General features: G+C 39.5%; 1 protein-coding gene across 1 annotated transcript; it reads left to right on the top strand.

Moving 5' to 3' along the window:
• Positions 1–12782: 12782 nt before the first annotated feature.
• On the top strand, positions 12783–19561 carry LOC141831771 (uncharacterized). The gene is made up of 2 exons (XM_074719174.1): positions 12783–12803; positions 19097–19561. Exons 1-2 carry the CDS (start codon positions 12783–12785, stop codon positions 19559–19561), a joined length of 486 nt encoding a protein of 161 aa, XP_074575275.1.
• Positions 19562–25176: the final 5615 nt, after the last annotated feature.

Genomic DNA, 25176 nt, shown 5'->3' with positions numbered 1-25176 from the left:
GTAATTATTAAATTTGTAAAAATAGTTTTTAGAAAATAGTTTAATAATTTTTTGAAAAGATTTTTTAAAATCTTATGGTTTAATAGTCTTTAACATCTCACCCATTCTATGTGCCTCAATACATGACAAATAAGGGTTAGCTTATAGGTCTTGTGATGTTTTATCAATTTTATCTTTATTAATTGAAATTATGTTCTAATGATTATTTGACCTTGTATTAGATTTAAGTTTAACCGTTAGTTGGTTAAGTCCACATTTCAAAAATCAACTTCTAGGTCATGGTGAGGCTATCAGAACAACGACTACTTCCTTAGACAAAATATTTTTAAGAAATTATGGCCTTAATCAACTTCTTGAGAAACCTTAGTATAACTAGTTTAGGATGGCGAGGTAGTGTCAGTTAGTTCCACTTAGCTAAGTAGACCAAACAAGGTATTTCTTATCCCACTTTATTACCTAAACTAAACTTTTCTAACATACTATCATCTTGCCCCACTCTAGTAGTATGTTGGCAAGTACTAACCAGTCATTTATCATTAACTAACCGTTTTAGTTTAAGTAGTAAGTAAATATGATGACATGATATTTATGTGTATATAAAGTAAAGTATATGCATGTACATGGCAATTGTATACATGCATCAAACAAGTTAAATAATTTTTAATTTCTAATAATATATCAAATTCTTGATTTGATATATTTCATGTGGACCCGCGAATGTGTCGACCCAGTTTGACATATTTTAAATGTTATTAAATTTTATTTCATTTGATAATATTTTCATTAGTTTCATAATTATAAGTATTTTATTATAATTAAGTTCATGAATTTTAATTTATTTAAATTATGATTATTTTAGTTGAATTATTAAATTTGTTATTGACTTATTAGTTTATAATTTGAATTAAGTTATGTTTCATAATTAAATATAACTTGATGATAATTAATTTTATTATTTAAATTTGAGTTCTTAAAATTTAAATTTGACTTGTTAAATTAAAAGATTTATTTTCTTAAACTTTAGGATTTAATTATAAATTTTTTAGATTTAATTTAAATTTTTAGAATTATTTAATATTTCATAATTAAATGATACACGATTGTAATTTATTCTATTATTTAATTTTTGATTTTTAATATTTAAATTTAAATAATTATTTTTAAAGTTTGAAAGTTTATTGTAAAAATTTTTAAGATTATCTTGATTATTTAATTTTGAGTTATTAATTAAAATTAAATTAATATATTTTCTTGATTATTATCAATTTTATCTTATTTAGTTGAATTATTATTAATTTTTAGATTAATTAAATTTGAATTTGTGAATTGTTGATTATCTTAGTTGAATAAGTTAAAGAATTAATATAAGTTTTTATTTATTTGAATTAAATCTAGATTAATTAAATTTAAATTATTAATGATTGAATTTGAATTAGTCAAATTAGTATTTAATTTAGATTTATTCAAATTAGATAAATTTTTATTGTTGATAAAATTTAGGTTTTAATTTTTGTAATTGATTAATTCATTTTTATTAATTAAAATTTTAAATTTATTTTACTTTTTCAAATTTATTAATTTTGAATTTTTTATATTTTTTAGATTATTTAAATTGTCTAAATTATTTGAATTATTTAAATTATATAATTATAATTTTTTGAGTTTTTTAAATTAATAGGTTGAATTTTTTAAATTATCTAAATTTTTAACAAAATTAACTTATCATGCAAATTTCTAGGGGTATTTTCATAATTAAACATACTTACCAAAATCACATTCCTTAATTTTGATTTCTTCTCTGTCGTCTTCCTCTCTAGGTACCAATTTTTGTTGTGTTTTGCAGTTCTGGCACTTGAAGCACGTGATGTGCTCTTTGTTCCTTTGAACTCCTGATATTGGTTGCTCCTTTACCGCTGATGGTGTCGTCCGAATCTTACGAGTAGGGTACTGATTTTTGTAGTGTCATCTCTCCCTGCACTTAAAATAAATAATATTAAATTTAAAATAAACTTTGATATTTTTACCTTTCTCCCCCTTCATCTTTGCCGTCTTGTTTTCATGGCGGTTATTCTTATCGAGAGCAGGCCTACTCTGATATCAATTATAAGACCAGTGGGCATGCTAGAGGGGGTGAATAGCGCATTCTTTCTTTCGTTCGACTTTACTCTTATACAAAAACTGATAGTGAAATTAGTAATAATAAGCACAGAGACACGGTGATTTTTTACTTAGTTCCTAACCTCCCAGAGTTAGTACATCATAGGCTTATGTACGGGAGGCGTCCATCCACTACTGATCTCATTTTTGAAACTTTTCTAAAGGCAGAGAAATCCCTCTTACAGTTTAATAAAAATAATAATAAATACATAAAGTAAGACTATAATTAAGAAAAGACCCAAACTTGCGTGTAGGTCGATCTAGAAGTCCTGAGCACAACGCACCCTTCTTAGAGCTTCCCCAGTCACACGAATAGGACGTCGTTCACGTTCAACAGCACCACAAAATCAAGAATGTGGAGAATTAGTGTTGCTCCTTGCGGTGCATGTTGAGGCTCTTGTATAGACTCTTTTGGGCACCTGAATTCTTATCCAGGCGCTTGGATTCTTATCCAGGCCCCTGGATTCGTATTCGGGCATTTGAAACTGATCCTATCCTGATCCGGTTACGTCGATCCATCGGGGTCGATTCTTCCTAATCTAGGCGCTTGGACCATCTAGGGGCGCTTGGACCGTCTGGGTGCCTAGAGTAACATCTAGGCACTCGGATCCAGTCAACTCAGGTCTTACTTGAGTTGATCCCAAACTTGATTCGGCTGCTTTCGTTTGCTCCTCCTATGCTTCTTCAATCTTGCTTCTAGCTTCTAATTCCTGCAAGATAAGCATACACATAAACAAGTAACCTAAGCCTACCTATAGTCTGTCTGACCTACTAGGCTTACCTAAATCTTACCCTGTAGGTCTAACCTACTAGGCTTACCCATGCCTAACTTTTAGTTAAGATTAGTTACTTCTATAGGTAGACTTTCCACCTGCCAAACATTCGATCACCCTTAACCTGTTTGGATTTTTCTTTACTTGACCTCCAATTAGGACTAGTCACTTCCATAGGTAGACTTCCCACCTACCAAACATCCGATCACCCTTGACCTGCTTGGACTTTTTCTTGCCTAACCTCCAGTTAGGATTTCTTACCTAGCTTCACTCACCAGGACTTTTCCTAGCCTCCAACTAGGACTACCTAGTCTCTAACTAGAACTTCTCCTACCTGGCCTCCAACTATGACTTTTCCTGCCTAGCCTCTAATTAGAACTTTTCTTGCCTAGCCTCTAACTAAGACTTTCCCTACCTAGCCTCAACTAGAACTTCTCCTTGTCTGGTCTAATCGACTAGGAGTCTTTTGGTCAACCTTGACCTGACTATACTTCACTTACATCTAATACATCATGTCCTATTTGGATCAACCCTTGGTCAAATTGACCAGACCTAGGTATTCCAAACATCAAGTCCTATTGGGATTAATCCTTGGTCAAATTGACCAGACCTAAGTATATTCTCAAACATCAAAATCCTGGGGACAGACTATTGCTCCTTGCACCAACACGAACCTCCTTCTAAATCTCAAAGAGTTGAGTTTGATGAAATTTCACTTGAATAGGATCCTGGATTGTGTATTCCAATATGGCAACATCCTATTAATTAATTATCGTGATAAAATTAGATTAATTTATATTAAAATGGGACCATATCAACTTAAATTGCAAGAGTACCCACGGTCTAAATCAAGAAAGCAATGTCGTAGATTTCAGTATGCATGGTTTAAAAAATTCTATGGTTAGAATACTTTCTTCAAATGATGAATATTTTATTTTCCGTACTATCTTTCTAAATTAAGTGAAGCACAACAACATTTATAGTTGAAGGGTTTAAAAGTTGGAAACATGTTAATGATGGAGCCATGTGTACCTTTTTGTCTTACATGGGAAGCTCTAACTCAGTGCATAGTGCATAATAAATCTACAAAAATATGTTGTTGATGTGATGAATGTAACTTAACATATAGATAAAGTTATTGTTGGAGCAAGAAGCACTAGATCCTTCCTAGGATTTCGATGTTTGACAATATATCTAAGTCTGGTCAGTTTGACCAAGGGGTTGATCCAAACAGGACTTGATGTTTGGATGTATGGAAGTGAGTGAAGTCTAGTCAGATGGCTAGCGAGAAGTCCTAGTTGATTAGACTAGGTAGTGGAAGTCCTGATCTGGACGATCAGGCAAGGGAAGTCCTAGTGAGTGAAGCTAGGCAAGGGAAAGTCCTAGTTGTAGGCTAGGCAAAGGGAAAGTCCTGATTTGGAGGATCAGGTGGATGTCTTGGCAGAGTCGAAGCACTAGGTGAAGTCTGGGCTGGTCTGGAGGACCGAGTCACAGCAGAAGTCTGGACTGGTTTGGAGAACCGAGTCGCAGCAGAAGTCTGGGCTGATCTAGAGGATCGAGTCGCAGCAGAAGTCTAGACTGGTCAGAGAGGACCGAGCCGCAGCACAAATCCTAGAGGTTGAGGACAGAGCCGAGCAAAAGTCCAACAAGTCTCGAGGACTTGGTTGGCACAAATTCTCCTGAGTGGAGTGGGTAAGGGTGCGTTCCCAGAGTGGAATAGGAGGCGTCAGACTAACCTAGAATTTCGATAGGAATCCTGTCACGCCCCGAGAAGGCCATCCGAAAAATTTCGACAGCATCTCCCCAGTAACTATGATAATTCCCCTAAATACATGCATAAATACACGGCCACAGGCGGCCGGTGAATAGGACTACACGTCCAATAGACACACACAACAATCAACAAATATAAAGTAAAGGCCTACACGGCCATACAACCACCAACACATGCATACTATACCACACGGACAGGATATACGACCTACCCGGTCGAAACCACTAACCAAATGCAAATGTAATACCAAAAACATTAACCACAAAAATAGATGTCCACAAATTCAACTATAAACCATATTAATAAACGTTAAACCAACTGCAAACCAACAGAAACCTCCCGAGGTGAGATAGCAGCAGCTGACCCAAATCTCCAAGCTCCAAGTACCTATCTGTTACTTGGGGAGAAAAAAAACAATCCCCAGGGTCTGGGTAGTGAGCATTAGATGCTCAGTGGGTACAGAAAATAGTGCATGTAGAGATATCAATAAGGATAACAAGGACATAATAACCAAAATAATCAAGTATAGAAGAAACAAGATATACATGGCAACAGGTATCAACAGAGTATCAAAAGTATCAACTGATCAAACAGGGTATATCAACTGAGATGATACGAAAAGATCAAACTGTGCAACAAGTATAGATATCAGGTACATGTAAGCATGTATGTAATGTCATCCAAATGCAACAATCATAGCAAATAAATGCAACAATCCACAAGCATATGAATAAAGTAAGCTATGTAATAATCCTACCAACAAATGCATGTAATATGCATCAACCAACACAATCAAAATATCTGTCACTGTCCTCACTCGTGGTCCCCAGTCACTCTCCCAGAGCTCAGTGAACTGGGGGGCAAGACAGGACATACTACACAGCTCCGACAACTGACCACTAAAAATAAGTGGGGCGAGGCAGTGTGGCAGGAGGGCAATGTAGCCAGTCCTGGTCGCACCCAACTGTAGTGCAACCTCTTACCTATATGGCACCACAACACGGTGCAGGTAGGATCCAACAACAAATAACACCTACAACTACTATGGATGCATGATGATCATCCCAACATGTAATAGCTAATTAATTGACATGCTCAGGAATCAGCAGAGAACAACATAGGTCAATGATATCATAGCTAAAATTGTTCTAACTATGGATAGACAATATGGAGATCATATGACAGGTAATAAACCACGAATCAGATGAGTACTAACTAGATAAATTCTATTGAAAACAAAGGTATCAGCATGATATCAAATAGATCATAATAAGATCAACCAGCAAGTATCAAGCAGTGATCATCAAGAATATCAACTAAATACTATCTATAAAGCATGGGTATCCATAGGATAGGTAGAAAAACAACAATACATGCACAGAAAAGGAACTCCTGTATTGACCAAGTACAGGGTACCCACCTGAACCCAACGATCGTCAACCAAGAACCCCCAGAAATGTGAACTCCGGATATAATAGGACCAATAAGTCAAGGTCCTGCAATAAACGACAATACAATATTTATTACAACATTGTTGTATTAAATTACGGTAACTAACTTCCATAGTTAACCCAACTACTCTATTCCAACTAAATTCATCCATTAATCAAGATCAGCCTAACCAACCAACACTCTAACCAAGGTATAATCTGTTGTTAATTAAGTCATTCCTAACCGGATCAATAACCAACATAATCAACCGAAACTCCCAACAGCAAATCAAATTCTAGGAAATAAACTTACCTTCAATAGAACAAAGCCTTGCCGTGAACAACTCAAAGCAAGCTTCAAACCAAACTCCTACTGTTCCAATGTTAACCAAATCCCACTTAACAACCAACCTCCACCAATCGGTCAAATCCCTAATAACAGGCCACAACCCATTCTAAAATCAATCCATGTATTCATTACTAACAACAATCATTGATAATCAATTAGAATCAGTAGGATTCTTACCTCAAGATCAGATTGATTAAGCCCTAGTTTAACTCCCTCCAAGCTGCTGCCGGCCGAATCCAAGAATTCCCACCGGCAGACCAACTCTAAAAACCAAGCTACCAACATCAACTCTATTACTAATCAAGAACAACCAATTTAGAATTAACAAAAGCTTACCTCAGTGGAGCCCTAGAACTTTTCTTGCTGCCATAACCCAAACCAAATCCAACCGAACCAACTAACCCCAAGGATCTGTGGAGAGTACAGGAAACAATCCGGATTTAAAAGAATCCATGAACACCCTAGGTCTAGGCTTCTAAACCCTAGAAATCAAGTTATTTCGACCTACCTTGTTTCTTCTTGTTTCACGGCAACAACTTCCTCAATCTCGATTGATCAGCCCTGATGTGGAGGCGGCGGCTTCTCGGCGACGGGGAAAGCAGCGCCGGACCACGGTGATTGCAGGCGAGGCGCGACGGTGGTGGCGGCGTGGCCGATTTGCGACAACGGCGGCGGCAGGGCCGTGTGGTAGCGTCAGCAGAGAGGAATCACGGTGGCTCCTTCTCCAGGCTGCAACAACGGCGGCACGTGGCGGTGGCTTCGGCTGGTGAGGAAGGCGGCGCGAGGAAAGGGGGAGAGAAGGCGGCAGTGTCGGCGTCAGCGGAGAGAAGAGGCGGAGGCGCGATTTGGGAAATCGGCGGAGGAAAAATCGCGAGAGATGGGAAGCTACAGAACCGGCTTTTAAAAGCTCCTTCGCGGATCGGATCCTAAACCCGATAAACCATTAACCCATAATGCTTATTAATACCATTAAATAAACTAGGGTTTGATTAATTAACCAATCGACTTTAGGATAATTCCTTTTAACCTTCCTAATCTTCCCTAAAATAAATTATTAGGGTAATTTATCTATAATTAAACCCTAGTATTTTTTGATATTTTACATTCTTCCCCACTAATAAAAATTTGATCCCCAAATTTATTATCCTCATACTACGATACAGAAATACTGTAATAATTAAAGCATACCTCAATCAAACAGATGAGGGTATCGAGCTCGAATAGAATCCTCCTGCAATAACTCCTCTTTCACCGGATGCTACTCCAGAACGCAAAGTCATCTTCGAAGCTGGAATACCCCATCTGTATCACGAGAAAATTCTGACTGTTGGCTAGAATCCACTCTGCTACAACTGAACTGGATGTGCTAATCACTGACCTGTGCTGACTTAATCCTCTCTACTAGTGCTGACTGAGCCACCATAGAAACCAGAACACCACGCTGAGTCTGACTGTGCTCCACCAATCCCAAGTCAGAAAACTGCTGTACAAGGTCAGTAACGGCCACAAACTGACTAGCCAGAATCCCACGAGACTTCCGGATGAGTGCATCGACGACCACATTAGCTTTACCTGAGTGGTAGCTAATGGTGCAATCATAATCCTTCAGATACTCCATCCAGCGTCTCTGTCTGAGGTTCAACTCCTTTTATGTGAACAGATATTTCAAACTTTGATGGTCTGTGAGGATCTCGAACGTGACTTCGTAGAGATAATGTCGGCAAATCTTCAGAGCGAAGATAATAGCGGCAAGCTCTAAATCGTGTAACGGGTAGTTCCTCTCGTGATCCTTCAGCTGACGAGAAGCGTAGGCAACCACCCGATCACGCTGCATCAAAACTGCTCCCAATCCCTGGAATGACGCATCGGTGTACAATACAAATCTGTCATCACCAGAGGGAATCACCAGAATCGGAGCACTGACTAGTCTCTGCTTCAGCTCCTGGAAACTCGACTCGCAAGCCTCGGATCAGACAAATTTCGCCGCTTTCTTAGTCAACCGAGTCAATGGTGTGGCAATACGGGAGAAATCCTCAACAAACCTCCGATAATAACCCGCTAAATCCAGAAAACTGCCGACTTCCTGAACAGAGTTGGGCTGCTCCCAACCGGTGACTGCCTCTATCTTCTGAGGATCACAGAAATACCTCTGCTCGAAATAACATGTCCGAGAAATTCCATAGAAAAAAATCCAGAATGCGCACTTACTGAACTTTGCATATAGTCGATCTCGACGTAATGTCTCCAAGACTATGCGGAAATGTTGTTCATGCTCTGCCTCCAATCGAGAATATATCAGAATATCGTCGATGAAGACAATCACGAACCGGTCCAGATACTCCAAGAAAATTCGGTTCATCAGATTCATAAATACGGCCGGAGCATTAGTGAAACCGAACGGCATCACCAAAAACTCATAATGTCCATACCGAGTGCGAAAAGGTGTCTTTTGCACATCCTCATCTCGTACTCTGAGCTGATGATAACCAGATCGTAATTTAAATCTTAGAGTACATAGGAACCCTTCAGCTAATCGAACAACTCGTCAGTACGATGCAACGGGTATTTATTCTTGACGGTTACCGTATTCAACTAACGGTAATTGATGCATAACCTCATAGATTTGTCCTTCTTCTTCACACTAGAACTGGGCTTTCCACGATGAACCACTAGGATGAATCAAACCCTAGTCTAATAACTTCTGTAGCTGGATCTTCAGTCCCTCTAATTCCTTCGGAGTCATTCGATACAGAGCCTTAGACACTGGTGCAGTGCCTAAAATTACCTCACACATGACTAGATCTGCCTCTAAGGCGGCAAGCCAAGAAGCTTGTTCGGAAACACATCCTGATGCTCTCGGACGATACATACATCGGATGAACGAGAACCACTATCCTTCTCTGTTTGCTTCAGAAACTGGAAATAACCTCGGCAACTACGTCTTAACATTTTCTATGCCTATATTGCTGAAATAATGGATATTTGTTCACTCCTATTACCTACGAATTCCCATGCAGGTTGATCCGTAGGTTGGAGGGTAATCACTTCAGCCCGATGATTCATCGTAGCATGATAGTGACTAACCAATCCATACCAAGAATGATACTAAACTCCATCATATCTAGCACTTGAAGATCCACCGTAAGAGTATGACCGTCGAAATCCAACGGACATCCCGTAATCTCCTTATCTGTAGTCAGCACTTTACCCGAAAGTAAAGAGACTGCCAAACTATACGACCTAATCACCGAAATTTGCCTAACTCTTCCTAAAAATAATCTAGACATGAATGAATATAAACTATTCGTATCTATCAAGCTAGGTATCAACAATTATAACATAAACTAAACCATACACCGAAAGACTGATCCGTCGGCCCGCTGTACCTCCTCTCGATTAATGGCATAAACCCGACCAACCTCCGCGCTAACAGGATGAGTGGCTGAATGAGATATGAACTGTCTCCACTCTGGCTGTAACTGACTCTGGGTTACAGATATCATCTGCTGAACATGAGGAGGAGGTACACTGTAATAAGTCGATGCTGCTAGTGGCTGGTGCTGCATCGGAATCGTAACATAATAGATCCTTGATTGGGGAGCTGCTGGTACTATCTGGTGCATCTGTCCTGAAGATGGTAGAGATCGTTGTTGTTTAGGTGCTCTGAATCTCGATGGAATCCTCTCCGCCTTCTGTGATCGATGCTGTGTAGAATATCCTCCCGAAGCTGCAACGTCAGTAGACTCCAACTGAGCCTTCAAGGTACCCTCTCTAGCCATATGCTCGGACAATTTGCAAAAGTAACAAACGGGGTGATCCAATGGACAATCTAAAATCTGATAATTATCAGATCAGCAACGATAACATTTCTTATCCTTATCCTTCTTCTGCTGAGATTCACTCAAAGATTCAGTAGATCGTTTCCCTTTTTGTCATCTCGCTGGTCGACTACGTCCACGATTTCGAGGAGTCAATAAGATCACCTGGTTTACATACAACTAATATAAATTTCTAGAACAAGGGATAACTGTGCTAGAAATTTTACTTACAACTTGTTTGGAGAGTTCGTGCTACTGTCTGTCCATCTCACAACTCGAATCGAGTACGTAAAACTTGTTAAAACAGATATGACAACAAGTTCGGCGAGAAAGCAACTCCTAAACCTACATGCTTTACCTAATAACCCTACAGATGAGATGATATGTCACCGAGACTACGAATACACAATAAATCTGATGGACACCAAACAAATCGACTCAAATGCAACGGAAAATCTGACAAAACCTAACCTAAATGAAACCTGCTCTGATACCACTAAATTGGTATCAGACAAGTTTCAATATAAACCTACGCTCTGATACCACTAAATTGTCATGCCCTGAGAAGGTCGTCCGAAAAATTTCGGCAGCATCTCCCCAGTAACTATGACAATTCTCCTAAATACATGCATAAATACACAGCCACAGGCGGCCGGTGAATAGGACTACACATCCAATAAACACACACAACAATCAACAAATATAAAGTAAAGACCTACACGACCATACAACCACCAATACATGTATACTATACCACACGGACAGGATATACGACCTACCCGGCCGAAACCACTAACCAAATGCAAATGTAATACCAAAAACATTAACCACAAAAATAAATGTCCACAAATTCAACTATAAACCATAGTAATAAACGTTAAGCCAACTGCAAACCAACAGAAACCTCCATGTAACACCTGGTAAAACATGGAGCTTGAAGGGCTACCTTATGTGGGGTTGCAAAAATGAAAGAAAATAAATAAATAAATAATGGAGGAACCAAGGATTGATCCTTGGACCTCAAGGAAATGGCAATCCTAGTAGAAGCATGGGGTAACCACGTGGGATAGCAAGTTTTCTTGTGAAAAGGATAGGGGACATTCTAACTAAGGAGTAGGGTATATGAATGGACATTAAAGAGTAGTGGAGGGAGGAGTTACAAGGTGGTTACGTAACCACCTCCCCACTAATCCCACTTCCTCTTCACTAAAGCCTTATAAAAACTCCCCCTTGTCGAAACTACACCCTTTTCCCTCATTTTCCCTCACCGAAAGTCCCTCTACATTCTCTCCACCGAAACCCTTCTCCTCTTCTCCTCTCTTGGCCGAGAGCTTTCTGGGAGGTTCTTTGGTGGCAAGGGGATCAAGGGCAAAGGTTTGGAGGACGTAGGGGAGCAAGGAAAAGAACTAAGGAGACACAAGGGCTTCTACAAAGTAGGGTAAAAGACTAAGAATTCAGGAACCGAGGTAAGATCTCCCCTCACCTGCAACATAAATGTTTATCGTTTGTATGATGTATGATGGTATGCATGATTGTGTTCGGTATGATTATGTTACGTATGTATCTGATGTTAGGATAAGTAATTGTATGTATGTGTATAGGATTATATGATAAGGATAGGTTGAAATTGTGTTAAACAGGAGGTAGAACCGTAGAACAGAAAGTTGGGTAATCGACTGGTCAATCGATTATCAGGAGAGGTAATCGATCGCCAGGTCGATTACTCGGCTTAATGAGAAACAAAAGACCGACTCTTAATCGATCACCCGATCGATTAATCGAATCGATCGGCTGATCGATTACGGGTCCGTAATCGATCGGTTGATCGATTACGGAGCTCTCTGTTACGAATACAAGTTATGAAATCGATCTCTTGATCGACTAAAGACTATCAATCGATCTACTGATCGATTACGAAGCCTACGGTAAAGAACGTAAGATATAGAATCGATCGTTTGATCGATCAAGGCTCCGTAATCGATAGGTTGATCGATTACGGAGTTCTCTGAGACAATTAAATGACATGAGGTTAGGGACAAAGGTGTAATCGATCTTACGGTCGATTAACATCTTTAATGAGAAGGAGACTTACGTCTCTTAATCGATCCATTGATCGATTTCATGACTAAAGATATGACAACGGAAAAACGGGATCGATTCTTTGAATCGGTTACAAGGAAAGGAGACTGAGGGTTTTATGAATCGAATGTGATTATGAATGGTTAGGGTTATGCGGTTAAACCTAACCTAGGTTAGGGGATTGACCTAAATGTGGTAAAGGGGAATGAGTTGAGTCTTTACACTCAACTGGAACTGTCAAACCCTAGTTAGTAATGAACTATGATGATGTAATGGAAGATATTAGGGTTTAGGCGAAGAACCCGAGAGACCCTATAAGGATTTGACTAATCCTAGGGAAAACGGATTTATGTAATGTAAAGGGTTACCCCAGACCAAGAGGAATGGTTTGATAACGTGTCAATGACTTCATGCCATGTTAAGGTATTTTAAGGGATAACATGGTAAAGGATAGTCATTGTAGAAAGATATGCTAACCATGGCTGATGAACAATGAAGTTAGGGTTTAATTGATGATTAGACCTAATTAAGATGAATGTATTAATGGATTAGCATGATGGATTCATGATTAAGTTCAGCCAAAATATGTTAATGTGATGCATGATGAATGTTAAATGATTAAGAACAATGATAAACTCAGGAATGAGTGTATACATGATTAATGATAATGGAATGTTCAAGAACATTCACTATGAGAGGAAAAGGAATCATGTATGTTATATGAGCTATAATGTATATGCTAAATAAATGATTAAAGAACATACATTATGATAAAGAAAAGAATGCAAGTATGTTATTTTAATGCAAGGCTTGTACCGGACCCGGAAAGGGATCCAAGGGATGGGCACCTAAGAACGCCCCTAGGCCGAAGGATAGTAGGTCTAGTAGGTCGAAGGATAGTAGACCTAGCTGGGTTGAAGGACAGTAAACCTAGTTACCAAGTAGTCGAGTTAGCTACCTCGGATTACAAGGGATAGGCTGAAGGATAGTAGGTCTAATAGTAAGGATAGTAGACCTAGCTAGGTTGAAGGATAGTAGACCTAGTATCCTAGTAATCGAGATCTAGCTATCTTGAACTGACTTGGAAGGAATGCATGCAAAGAAGGAATGGGTACAAGCCAGGGGACGCCCAAAATGATTATGAAATGATTATGTTAAATTATGTTATGTTAAGTTATGTTTTCAAAATGCATCATATTTAGATGATGATCTTATGCTAAGATGAGATAATATATATTTGATTTAATGGTAAGGTCTAATCAAATATCTATACATGCTTATGAAATGTTAGAAAGGATTAATGATTATATACTTGGTTTAATGTTTAGCTTTAATCAAGTATATGCTATATGAGAAGTATAATGAATGCATATTTTATGTACTCAAGTTATGCTATGATTGAACATGTTTTTATGACGATTGGATTTTGTGAGTAGGAAAGGAGCTTACTAAGCATTAGTGCTTATAGTCTTACTTTCTTATGTTGCAGAATCAATGAAAGGTACTAAGGGAACGGGAAGCAGCAGGAAGGGCTGATGATGGTGTGTGTGATAGTGACTTAGCAGGACGATCTCATATTCTGAACCTATACTTGCATGTGAAATGTTAAAGAATGTATGTTAAGTTCCCTATTGAATGGAGACCCTGACATGCAAGATTTAGGTTGGAAATAGAAAGGTTGATAAAGTTTACTATTGCATATGAATACAACAATACATGTATGAAGGTTTTAAGTTCCGCTGCAATGATCTGGTTTCATATGCATGAAAGAATGAAAAGAATGTAAAGTAAAAAAAATGTAGCGTCCGTCTAGGGCCCACGTAAGGGCGGGCGTTACACTGGGTAGTGAGCATTAGATGCTCAGTGGGTACAGAAAATAGTGCATGTAGAGATATAAGAAAGGATAACAAGGACATAATAACCAAGATAATCAAGTATAGAAGAAACAAGATATACATGGCAGCAGATATCAACAGAGTATCAAAAGTATCAACTGATCAAACAGGGTATATCAACTGAGATGATACGAAAAGATCAAACTGTGCAACAAGTATAGATATCAGGTACATATAAGCATGTATGTAATGTCATCCAAATGCAACAATCATAGCAAATAAATGCAACAATCCACAAGCATATGAATAAAGTAAGCTATGTAATAATCCTACCAACAAATGCATGTAATATGCATCAACCAACACAATCAAAATATCTGTCACTGTCCGCACTCGTCGTCCCCAGTCACTCTCCTAGAGTTCAGTGAACTGGGGGGCAAGACAGGACATATCTGCACAGCTCCGACAACTGACCACTAAAAATAAGTGGGGAGGGGCAGTGTGGCAGGAGGGCAATGTAGTCAGTCCTAGTCGTAGTGCAACCTCTTACCTATATGGCACCACAACACGGTGCAGGTAAGATCCAACAACAAACAACACCTACAACTACTATGGATGCATGATGAGCATCTCAACATGTAATAGCTAATTAATTGGCATGCTCATGAATCAGCAGAGATCAACATAGGTCAATGATATCATAGCTAAAATTGTTCTAACTATGGATAGATCATATGGAGATTATATGACAGGTAATAAACCACGAATCAGATGAGTACTAACTGGATAAATTCTACTGAAAACAAGGGTATCAACATGATATCAAATAGATCATAATAAGATCAACCAGCAAGTATCAAGCAGTGATCATCAAGAATATCAACTAAATACTATCTATAAAGAATGGGTATCAATAGGATAGGTAGAAAACAACAATACATGCACAGAAAAGGAACTCCTATATTGACCAAGTACAGGGTACCCACCTGAACCCAACGATCGTCAACCAAGAACCCCCAGAAATGTGAACTCCGGATATAATAGGACCAATAAGTCAAGGTCCTGCAATAAACGACAATACAATATTTATTACAACATTGTTGTATTAAATTACGGTAACTAACCTCCATAGTTAACCCAACTACTCTATTCCAACTAAATTCCTCCATTAATCAAGGTCAGCCTAACCAACCAACACTCTAACCAAGGTATAATCTGTTGTTAATTAAGTCATTCCTAACCGGATCAATAACCAACATAATCAACCGAAACTCCCAACAGCAAATCAAATTCTAGGAAATAAACTTACCTTCAGTAGAACAAAGCCTTGCCGTGAACAACTCAAAGCAAGCTTCAAACCAAACTCCTACTGCTCCAATGTTAACCAAATCCCACTTAACAACCAACCTCCACCAATCGGTCAAATCCCTAATAACAAACCACAACCCATTCTAAAATCAATCCATGTATTCATTGCTAACAACACTCATTGATAATCAATTAGAATCAGTAGGATTCTTACCTCAAGATCAGATTGATTAAACCCTAGTTTAACTCCCTCCAAGCTACTGCCGGCCGAATCCAAGAATTCCCACCGACTGACCAACTCCAAAAACCAAGCTACCAACATCAACTCTATTACAAATCTAGAACAACCAATTTAGAATTAACAAAAGCTTACCTCAGTGGAGCCCTAGAACTCTTCTTGCTGCCGTAACCCAAACCAAATCCAACCGAACCAACTAACCCTAAGGATCTGTGGAGAGGACAGGAAACAATCCGGATTTAAAAGAATCCATGAACACCCTAGGTCTAGGCTTCTAAACCCTAGAAATCAAGTTATTTCGACCTACCTTGTTTCTTCTTGTTTCACGGCAACAACTTCCTCAATCTCGATCGGTCAGCCCTGATGTGGAGGCGGCGGCTGCTCGGCGACAGGGAAAGCAGCGCCGGACCGCGGTGATTGCAGGCAAGGCGCGACGGTGGTGCGGCGTGGCCGATTTGCGACAACGGCGGCGGCAGGGCCGTGTGGTATCGTCAGCAGAGAGGAATCGCGGTGGCTCCTTCTCCAGGCCGCAACAACGGCGGCACGCGGCGGTGGCTTCGGCTGGTGAGGAAGGCGGCGCGAGGAAAGGGGGAGAGGAGGCGGCGACGTCGGCGTCAGTGGAGAGAAGAGGCAGAGGTGCGATTTGGGAAATTGGTGGAGGAAAAAATCGCGAGAGCTGGGAAGCTACAGAACCGGCTTTTAAAAGCTCCTTCGCGGATCGGATCCTAAACCCGATAAACCATTAACCCATAATGCTTATTAATACCATTAAATAAACTAGGGTTTGATTAATTAACCAATCGACTTTAGGATAATTCCTTTTAACCTTCCTAATCTTCCCTAAAATAAATTATTAGGGTAATTTATCTATAATTAAACCCTAGTATTTTTTGGTATTTTACAAATTCGAAGTTAGACCCATAAGGTAAGGCATATAATTTTTTGTATATTTGCATGCTTGTCTTGCAGGAACAAGGAGCTGGAAGCAAGATGAAGAAAACATAAGTGTAGCAAACAAAGTAAAGACAAAACAACCAGTCCAGGGGATCCAGTCGACTAGAACTGGAATACAGTCGACTGGAACTGGAATCTAGTCGACGGGAGAGTGGATAATCGCAGCGTAGAGAAAGCGGATCAAAGACTCAAGGCTGGAGTCGACTCAGATTCAGCCGAGTCGACTCAGACGGGGGATAACGAGCATGGAAGAAGTTTTATCTGCCACATCAACTGGAGTCGACTCGGGTAACACTGGAGTTGACTCAGGAGCAGTATAAAAGGAGGTTAACGTGCAGAAACAATTCATTCAAGCCAAAAAGTTCCCATATTCAATTAGTGGTGCTTCTTAACGCGAATAGGGCCAGACGCTTGCAACAGGGGAAGATCCAAGAGGAGTGCGCGGCGCTCAGGACTGCCGGATCGGCTAAGTATTTGGTTTATTGGTTCTTTATTTATTCTATTGTTATTGTTTATGTTTGGACTGTAAGATGGGTTTTTTCGCCTCTGAACACGGTTTGGAAAGGAGACCACTAGTGGGCGGGTACCTCCCGTACTTCGATCTTGGATGTACTAACCCTGGGGGGTTAGGAACCAAGTAAATCCACGAGTCCCCTGTGTTTTGTTTTCTAATTCCGCTGCTAGTATTTTAATAGAAAAATGAACGATTTTGAAAAGCGACGACATGCTATTCACCCCCCTCTAGCGTGTCACATCAATCCTACAATTTGTATCAGAGCCGGTGCGCTCTTGATTGGACTAACTGCCAAGGGAGCAAGACGGAAAAGATGGAGGGGGAAAAAGGTATGATTTTTAAAGTTCGTTTAAAATACCATATTATATGCTTTAAATGCAGGAAGAGAGAGCACTACAAAAATCAGTGTCCTACTCGTAAAAATCGGACGGCACCACCGGCGGCAAAGGAGCAACCGATGCCAGGAGGCCGGAGGAATAAGGATCACATCTAATGCTTCAAGTGCCAGAAATGAGGACATTACATGAATCGGTGCCTGGAGAGGAAGACGATGAAAAAATCGATATGTTTTAATAATTACAAAAATACCCCTAGGTTGCATACCCATGCTAGATTTACTTTTTCTGCAAATTTAGATATTTTTTTCAAAAATTTAGAAAAATTAGAAAAAGTCAATTTGAATAATTCAAATCTGGATAAATATGAAATTTTAGATAATTTAGAAAATTCAAATTTAGATGAGATAAATTCAAATTTGAAAAGGTCAAATTTGGATAAAATAGAAAATTTAAATTTAGATAAAAATTTAAATAATTTGACTAAATCAAATTTGAAAAAGTCAGATCTAGAAATATTAGATAATAATTTAAATAATTCAAACTGGAATAATTCTAAATTAAAGAAGTTTTATCCCAAAAATTCACTATCAATGGTGTCTAAGCTTAGTATTATTAGACAGGGAAGCAGGTTAAGATCATACTTAAGCATAGGCACATTTTCTTCGTTAATGAACTCATTGTTCCTCATACCACTTTCAATTCTTGCTCTTTCTAATTTTATAAATTAACATTAATGTTTAGATAATTTTTAGAATAAACTTCTAAATGACCCTCTAGAACTCAAAATGAGAGTGTATAATAATTCTATAAACTCTAAAGAACACAACAAAGGCATTATTTCTATTGTTTTTATCAATATAAGTTCATATAGCATATATAGCTAAAACTATTAGATGACAATATTGTAAAACAAAATGGTAAAAATCTAAGAAATATAACAAATGGCATATCTTAAAGTTTGATCAATTTAGATACATATAGTAGCTAGGTTTAGTCAAAGTTCTTAAAGAACTTAAATCATTAAAATTTTAAAAATAAAAGATGCATATAACATGTATAGTTAAAACTTTTAGATAGGATTGTAAGACAAAATAGTAAATATAACAAATGGCATATTATTATATATGGTTAATTTAGAAGCATATGGTAGATTTGGTCAAACAAACGTATGCATATAATAGATGCATAACAAACGTATGCGACTTACTTACTAAGAATAAACGGAACGTAACCGCAATCCAATAGAGGATTAATTAAGACCACAGGTTTCATCCCATTTGCTTGCCACCAGCAAAAGTTTCTATTTAAAGAAAAACACTTGCCTATTTCTGCCTTGTTTCTTGGTTTAAATTTAAATCGATCCCGCTCCTCGCCTCGCCTCGCCTCGTTCCTTCACACGTCATCGTCCACCACCACCACCACCACCACCACAACAACAACAACCAACAATGAGGCCCAACAAACTCTCCCTCCTCTTCCTCTTCCTCTTCTTCCTCCTCCTTTCCTCCTCCTCCGCCGTCCACCATCAGACCGGCCTTCTCAGCGTCGCCGACCTCTGCGGGCGCACCGACTACTCTGCCCTCTGTCTCTACGCCGCCACGACCTACGGCCACGCCTACCCGTCCCCGCCCGACGCCGAGGCGCTGCTGTCGATGCACCTAGACATGGCCGCCGACCACACGCGGACGGCGAAGGCGGTGGCGGAGGAGCTGCTCCCCAAGGCCGAGGGCAGCGGCCGCGAGGAGGGGGCGATCAAGGTGTGCAAGTCGCAGTTCGGGGGCGCCATCGTCGACATCGAGACGGCGCGGAACGCAGTCAGGGCGCGCGACGCCGGCACGGCCAACAGCTACCTGAGCGGCATCATCACGTACTACAGCACCTGCGACGACGCCTTCACGGAGATCCCCCTTCCCAACCCGTTCGCGAAGCAGGACGACTTCCTCTCCAAGATGATCAGCAATGCGCTCGCGCTCGTCCCGATCGCGCTTTCCTAAGCAATTCAAATTCGCGCGTGGCCAAAGAGGGGACGATCAATTTAGGGTTCGTCGACGTGTCTGTGATTTCTTCTCTTTGGTAAGTCCTTGTCCTATTAAACCATGAATTTAATTTTATTTCGAGTGAAGGAATTGAGATCGATGAACAGGAAGATGAGGAAGGGAAATATACCAAATTCTGTAACTGCAAATGTTATTTTTCAAACTACTACTGGAGGATAACAATCTTTAGTTTCATTTCAATTTTTCCTCCTTTGTTATTATTATTATTATTTTATTATTTGGATGGATTAATGTTAAATCAAGTTAATACATTTTGACAAATATATCATAAATCAACTTTATACTCCCTTAACGCCCTAGATTCTTCTTCAAGGTAGACTTTGTGGCCTTTCGACCAAGCATGTCTTCATGTTGGTGTACGTACAGTGTGTTGCTCCAATCGACTTGCCTTTGAAAGCCCCTCACATTGAACATAGTACTCTTGTTCAGTAGCTTTGGTTAGGGGAGTTTATCGGTGTGATTGAAGGAGTTTAAGTGTGTTTAGTGGGTACATTACACAGATTTATTCAAAGTTCAAGAGCTCAAAGTTGATCAAGAACTTGGAAGAATGATTAAAAATCTAAAAGGTTGATCAAGAACATGACAGAATGATTAAAAAAATTAAAAGGTTGAGTTGACTAGGAGCTTGGCATGCTAATTCAAAGTTCAATAGGTCAATATTGGCCAAGAACTTAGCGATACTCACATGATCAACTAGGATTATTGATTTGATGCCTTAAAAACTTGAAGCGAGATAGATTTAAGAGCAAAAAGCATTGACAATATTGAAAACTTGAAGATGTGTGAGATGAGAGTAGGGAACCGTAGTGATTTCAAGTCTAAGGACTATCACTACAAAAAAATATCAGTTTTGCGACGAATTTTTCCAAAAAATTCGTCGCAAAAACGTTTGCGAAAAAATTGGCGACAAATTTAAATTCGTTGCAAATAAGTCGTCGCAAAGATTAGCGACCAAATTTCTATTTTCGTTGCAAAATTTTACGACGAAAAACTAATTTTTGGTCGCCAATTGGCGACGAATAACGTTTGTCGCCAATTGGCGACGAAAATCCGTTTGGTCGCCAATTGGTGATGAAAGCATTTTCGTCGCCAATTGGACAATTTTACGACGAAATTAGTTTTTCGTCGTAAAATTTTGATAAATAGTAACTTAAAATAAAATTGCGACGAACCGTTTTCGGCGCAAAATTTATCACCAATTCGCGACAAAAATGATTTTCGTCGCAAAATTTAATTTTTTTCTCATAATCTGCTTATTTCTTAATTATCCCGTACATACAATCAAATATCAATCCGATTGGATCGATTCACAAAATACATTTTACCTGTCACATACACAATATCAAACATCCTTAACATCCGTAATCCATAATATCAAATTAACATCCATAACATCCATAGTCCATAATATCAAACATCCATAATCCATAATCCATAATCCATAATAATTATGAAACAATTTACAACTCATTCAATATACAAAGATCCATAACATCCATAATATACAAATCTATAACATCTATAATCAATAACATCCATAATATACAAATCCAAATGATGCACAATCCATGAGGAACCACTATCATCCAGGAATGGCGGCTGTTGTACAAGTTGCTATGTATAGTATAGGTATATCTACTACCTGAGCTAGCTCTTCCATCGAAACAACCTGATTACCCTCCTGCTCAAAGTATTGAAATGCTGTGTTTGATATTTGTTCCCATTGTTCCAAAGCCTCCAACTGATAAGGGCCGATTGCAGCTGCACAAAACTCATCAAAGTCCATCCTTCTTTGCGATAGCACATCCAACTGTGTGAGTTTTAAATATCAAAAATTTCTCGATTAACCCCAATAACAGTAACAGAAGATAGTCATGCCTAAACAATACTAATTAGCAAGAAGACAAGATGCCTCACTGAATTTATAATCTCAGAAATTCTCGACAATTTCATTGCTTCGGTTGCATTCTGTGAGAGTGCCTGCATGGAGTTTGAAAGAACAGGCATCTCAAATATGTATGACACTTATCACCCAAAAGAAAGGAAAAAAGAAACAAAATTATAACCGACTGAAGAGCTTGAATGAAGTCAAATAGGCAACATATCATTCGAAAGTTTTCTAGGGAAATCAGCCCATCTTTATTTGGCTATAGTAACTTATACTGCAATTGCAGATAGAAGAGTTCATCCTCAGTTATAGCTTTCGACAGTGCTTGTGGAAAGAAAAAGTAATATTATATAACAAAGTAGCCAAATTCCTTATATACTCTAAAATTCTGTTCAGAATCCCCGATGACTGTGAAAAATACTCCATCATTTATTGCACACTACCTTTTTTGGGTGATCATTTAACAGAAATTAAGCTATGTCAAATTGATTTAACAGAAATTGACTATGTCAAATACTCCACAAAAAACATATTTAGTATCCGATGAAAACCATGAGAAAAGAAGTTACCAAAATAAACAGTAAAAGAGTGATTTAAATAATTTAGAGAATGGAAGATAAATATACGATTTAGTTATTTGATGAATCTCATGTGTTCTACAATCTATAACACAAAATTTGAGTGAACACAGTTAAACAACTTACTCAAAGCTTAAGCAGCTGTCATTCTTTTCCTGTAGTCTTTATTCAAAAGCCTTTTCACAAAATCCTTAGCTTCTGCAGATACATCAGGCCATGGTGTATCGCTCCCAGCGGGCGGCGGCGAGCGGCCAGCAGCCGCTAGCCCCAGCCAGCCTTGGCCAGCGCCGGCCAGTGCCTGCCAGCCCGGTCCGCGCTGGCCAACGCCAGCCAGCAAGCGCGCGCCAGCAGCAACCAGCAGCCGGCTAGCGCGGCCAGCCCCGGTCGCCGACCGCGCGCGACTGGCCCCTGCAGCGGTCCGCGCGGCACAAACAACCCGAGGAAGGAAGGAAGGGGAGGAAAGGAAAGCTTACCAAACACGAGGAGGAACGATCCGACAAGATTCGGCAACAGCGAGAAAGATGCGAGGAAGGAGGCGCAGGCGAGAGAGGAGGCGGCGGCAAGAAGCTGTTCGCGAGAAAAAGTTCGCGAGTAAGGGAAAATGGGATTCAGATCTAGGGTTAAGTAGAAATTTGGCGACGAACATTGTTCTTCGCCAAATCAACGACGAACTTCGGCCGTCGATTTTCCGACGAATCACGTTCCGATTTGGCGACGAATCGATGGGGCACTGCATCACAAGGGAGCCGACAACCATGCGGGGGGGGGGGGGGGAGGAGAGAAAAATCAGGAAGTTTGGCTACGAATTTAGATTCATCACCATATTTGTTGCAGATTTAGCGACGAAATCTGGGATTTGTCGCAGATTTGGCGACGAATCTGGAATTCGTCGCAGATTTGGCGACGAATCCTAGATTCGTCGCCAAATCTGCGACGAATTCATGGGATTCGTCGCCAAATCGACGGGTCCCGGGGTCGATTATGAAATTTGGCGATGAATCTGCGACGAATTCACGGGATTCGTCGCCAAATCGACGGGTCATGGGGTCGCGGCAGAACCAGCAACCGCGCGGGAAAGGAAAAAATCATGAAATTTGGCGACGAATTTGGATTCGTCGTCAAATTCATCACCAAATCTGCGACGAATTTGGATTCGTCGCCAAATCTGCGACGAATCATAATTCGTCGCCAATTGGTGACGAATTTGAATTCTTCGCCAAATCTAGAATTTGGCGTCGTCGCAGATTTGACGAATCGAATTTGGCAAATTTGATACAGAAATTAGTTTATCACAATTTTTGCAACTAAACTATATTTGTCGCAAATGTCATTGCAAACTGGCGACCAAAATAAATTTCGTCGCAAAATTTATCGTAAATTTGCGACAAAAATTTTTCGTCGTAAATTTTCGTTGCTAATACCTTGTTTTTTTGTAGTGTATAGTCACATGAGAAAGTTTATGACACTTACATTCTCTAATGTATACCCATATGCCAACTCGATATTCTATATCCATGACTTGTGAGATCAAGTCATCCAGCTGACCCATATGCTAGTCTCAACGCATTAACATCGTCTCTGAATACTAATGCTTGACTAGGAATGATTAAGAGTAGTGTTCTCTATATCATCTCACTATCGATTCAAACAGTTGATATGATATAGAATATAACTGGCTACCCAAGAACATTATTATACTTAGTTATTTGACATAAAAATAAAGTAAGTATAATAACCAAAATTTTTTTACCTTTATTAATAACAGAATATGATACAAAAAGTCCCTAGTCAATCATCACATAATTGGCTCTAGGGCTCCTATTAACATATAACTCCCCTCTTATGAAAGGTAGTTAGCAAATATAAAATGTAGGATCGGTAACAATGATACCGTTCTTATAAAATTAAGGACAAAACTTAAAGTTACCGAAATAATGAAGATGTCGACTTCTTGTGCAACACATCGACATTACGACGATGTTCCTGGTTTATGCTTTGCGTGTAGACGATCGTCGCTTGTATGTAGAATGATGCTTTGAGGGGTCTTCCTCGGTGCTCTTCTATTAGGCTTTTTGGGTGCCTAGAAGCCTTTTGGGATGCCTGAAAGCCTTTCTGGGGGCCTAGAAGCCTTTCCAACACCTCCACGTTGTTCGTCGATTCACCATCGACACTGCTGATTTAGTACTTCTAGGCGCTTGTATCCCTTTCCGAGCACCTGTATGCTGATGTGGAGATTTCAGATGAAGCTTAGACTCCACAACGCCTATCTAGATCTGGGCCGCTTAGAATTGATCGGGTGCCTTGAAGTTGAGGTGTCCCGACCACTGAAACTTTGCCACCTCACTGCTTCGCTAGCCCCGTTCCACTGATGTTCGATCGCTTGGAACCAATTTGGACACTTGGAGTTCGGTCGCCTGGATCCAGATAAGGGCCCAAGAACACAAAGTTTCAGCTTCAGCTAGCACAAAATTAAAAAGTAATCAGATAACAGTTTCATAACTATTTTGGTCTTGACTTCAGATTCTTGTTGGGATCGGCTAGGTGCGTTGCGTGTATTTGTACGTTTCAAAAACGAATACAGCGGAAGAAAAACAAGTAATAAACTAATTTATTACAACACACACACCGCACGCATGCAAGATACAACAGGTTGCACATATTGTAGCAATTTAAAATTTAAAGAATAACTTTTATTCTAGGTATACCTGCTGTATGACTTTCAGCGGAAAGGGCATGAAACGTTGAGTTGTCTCTATCGGTGATCCACGCCAAGTTTGTCAGGACGGCTTCTCAAGCTCGAGTCGAGTTGCTGGTTACGTCACTAGCCGTAAATCAGCAACGGTCGATACAGAAGAATACCCTAATATCGGAAACGCGCAACAACACACGTTGCTTTCGTTTCCGGGGTTTTCTAACGATCGCCGGTAATCTGATTTCCGGTGATCTTCAAAGGCACAATAGATACTGTTGAAGTCCAGGCTACAGTAGCAAGGCACCAGCTACTACTGTTAGGCAGAAATCAAAACAGGGCTCACGGCAGCAACCGATCAAGGCTCTCGGCAGCAAGGTGAGCACACGACAGAACC

This window comes from Curcuma longa, chromosome 7 (genome assembly GCF_044706935.1).
Source record: "Curcuma longa cultivar G26 ecotype Majalengka, Jawa Barat chromosome 7, ITB_CL_G26_1.1, whole genome shotgun sequence".
Classification (NCBI taxonomy): domain Eukaryota; kingdom Viridiplantae; phylum Streptophyta; class Magnoliopsida; order Zingiberales; family Zingiberaceae; genus Curcuma; species Curcuma longa.
The sequence above is the reverse complement of the archived record's forward strand: the minus strand, read 5'-3'. Positions and strand labels throughout refer to the sequence as shown.

Excerpts from the sequence above, each read along its gene's own strand:
- LOC141831771 (XM_074719174.1), top strand. The coding sequence starts at position 12,783 with ATGACTTCATGCCATGTTAAG. Across the intron at positions 12,804-19,096 it reads TGACTTCATGCCATGTTAAG|ACCGGCCTTCTCAGCGTCGC; the intron begins GTATTTTAAGGG and ends GTCCACCATCAG.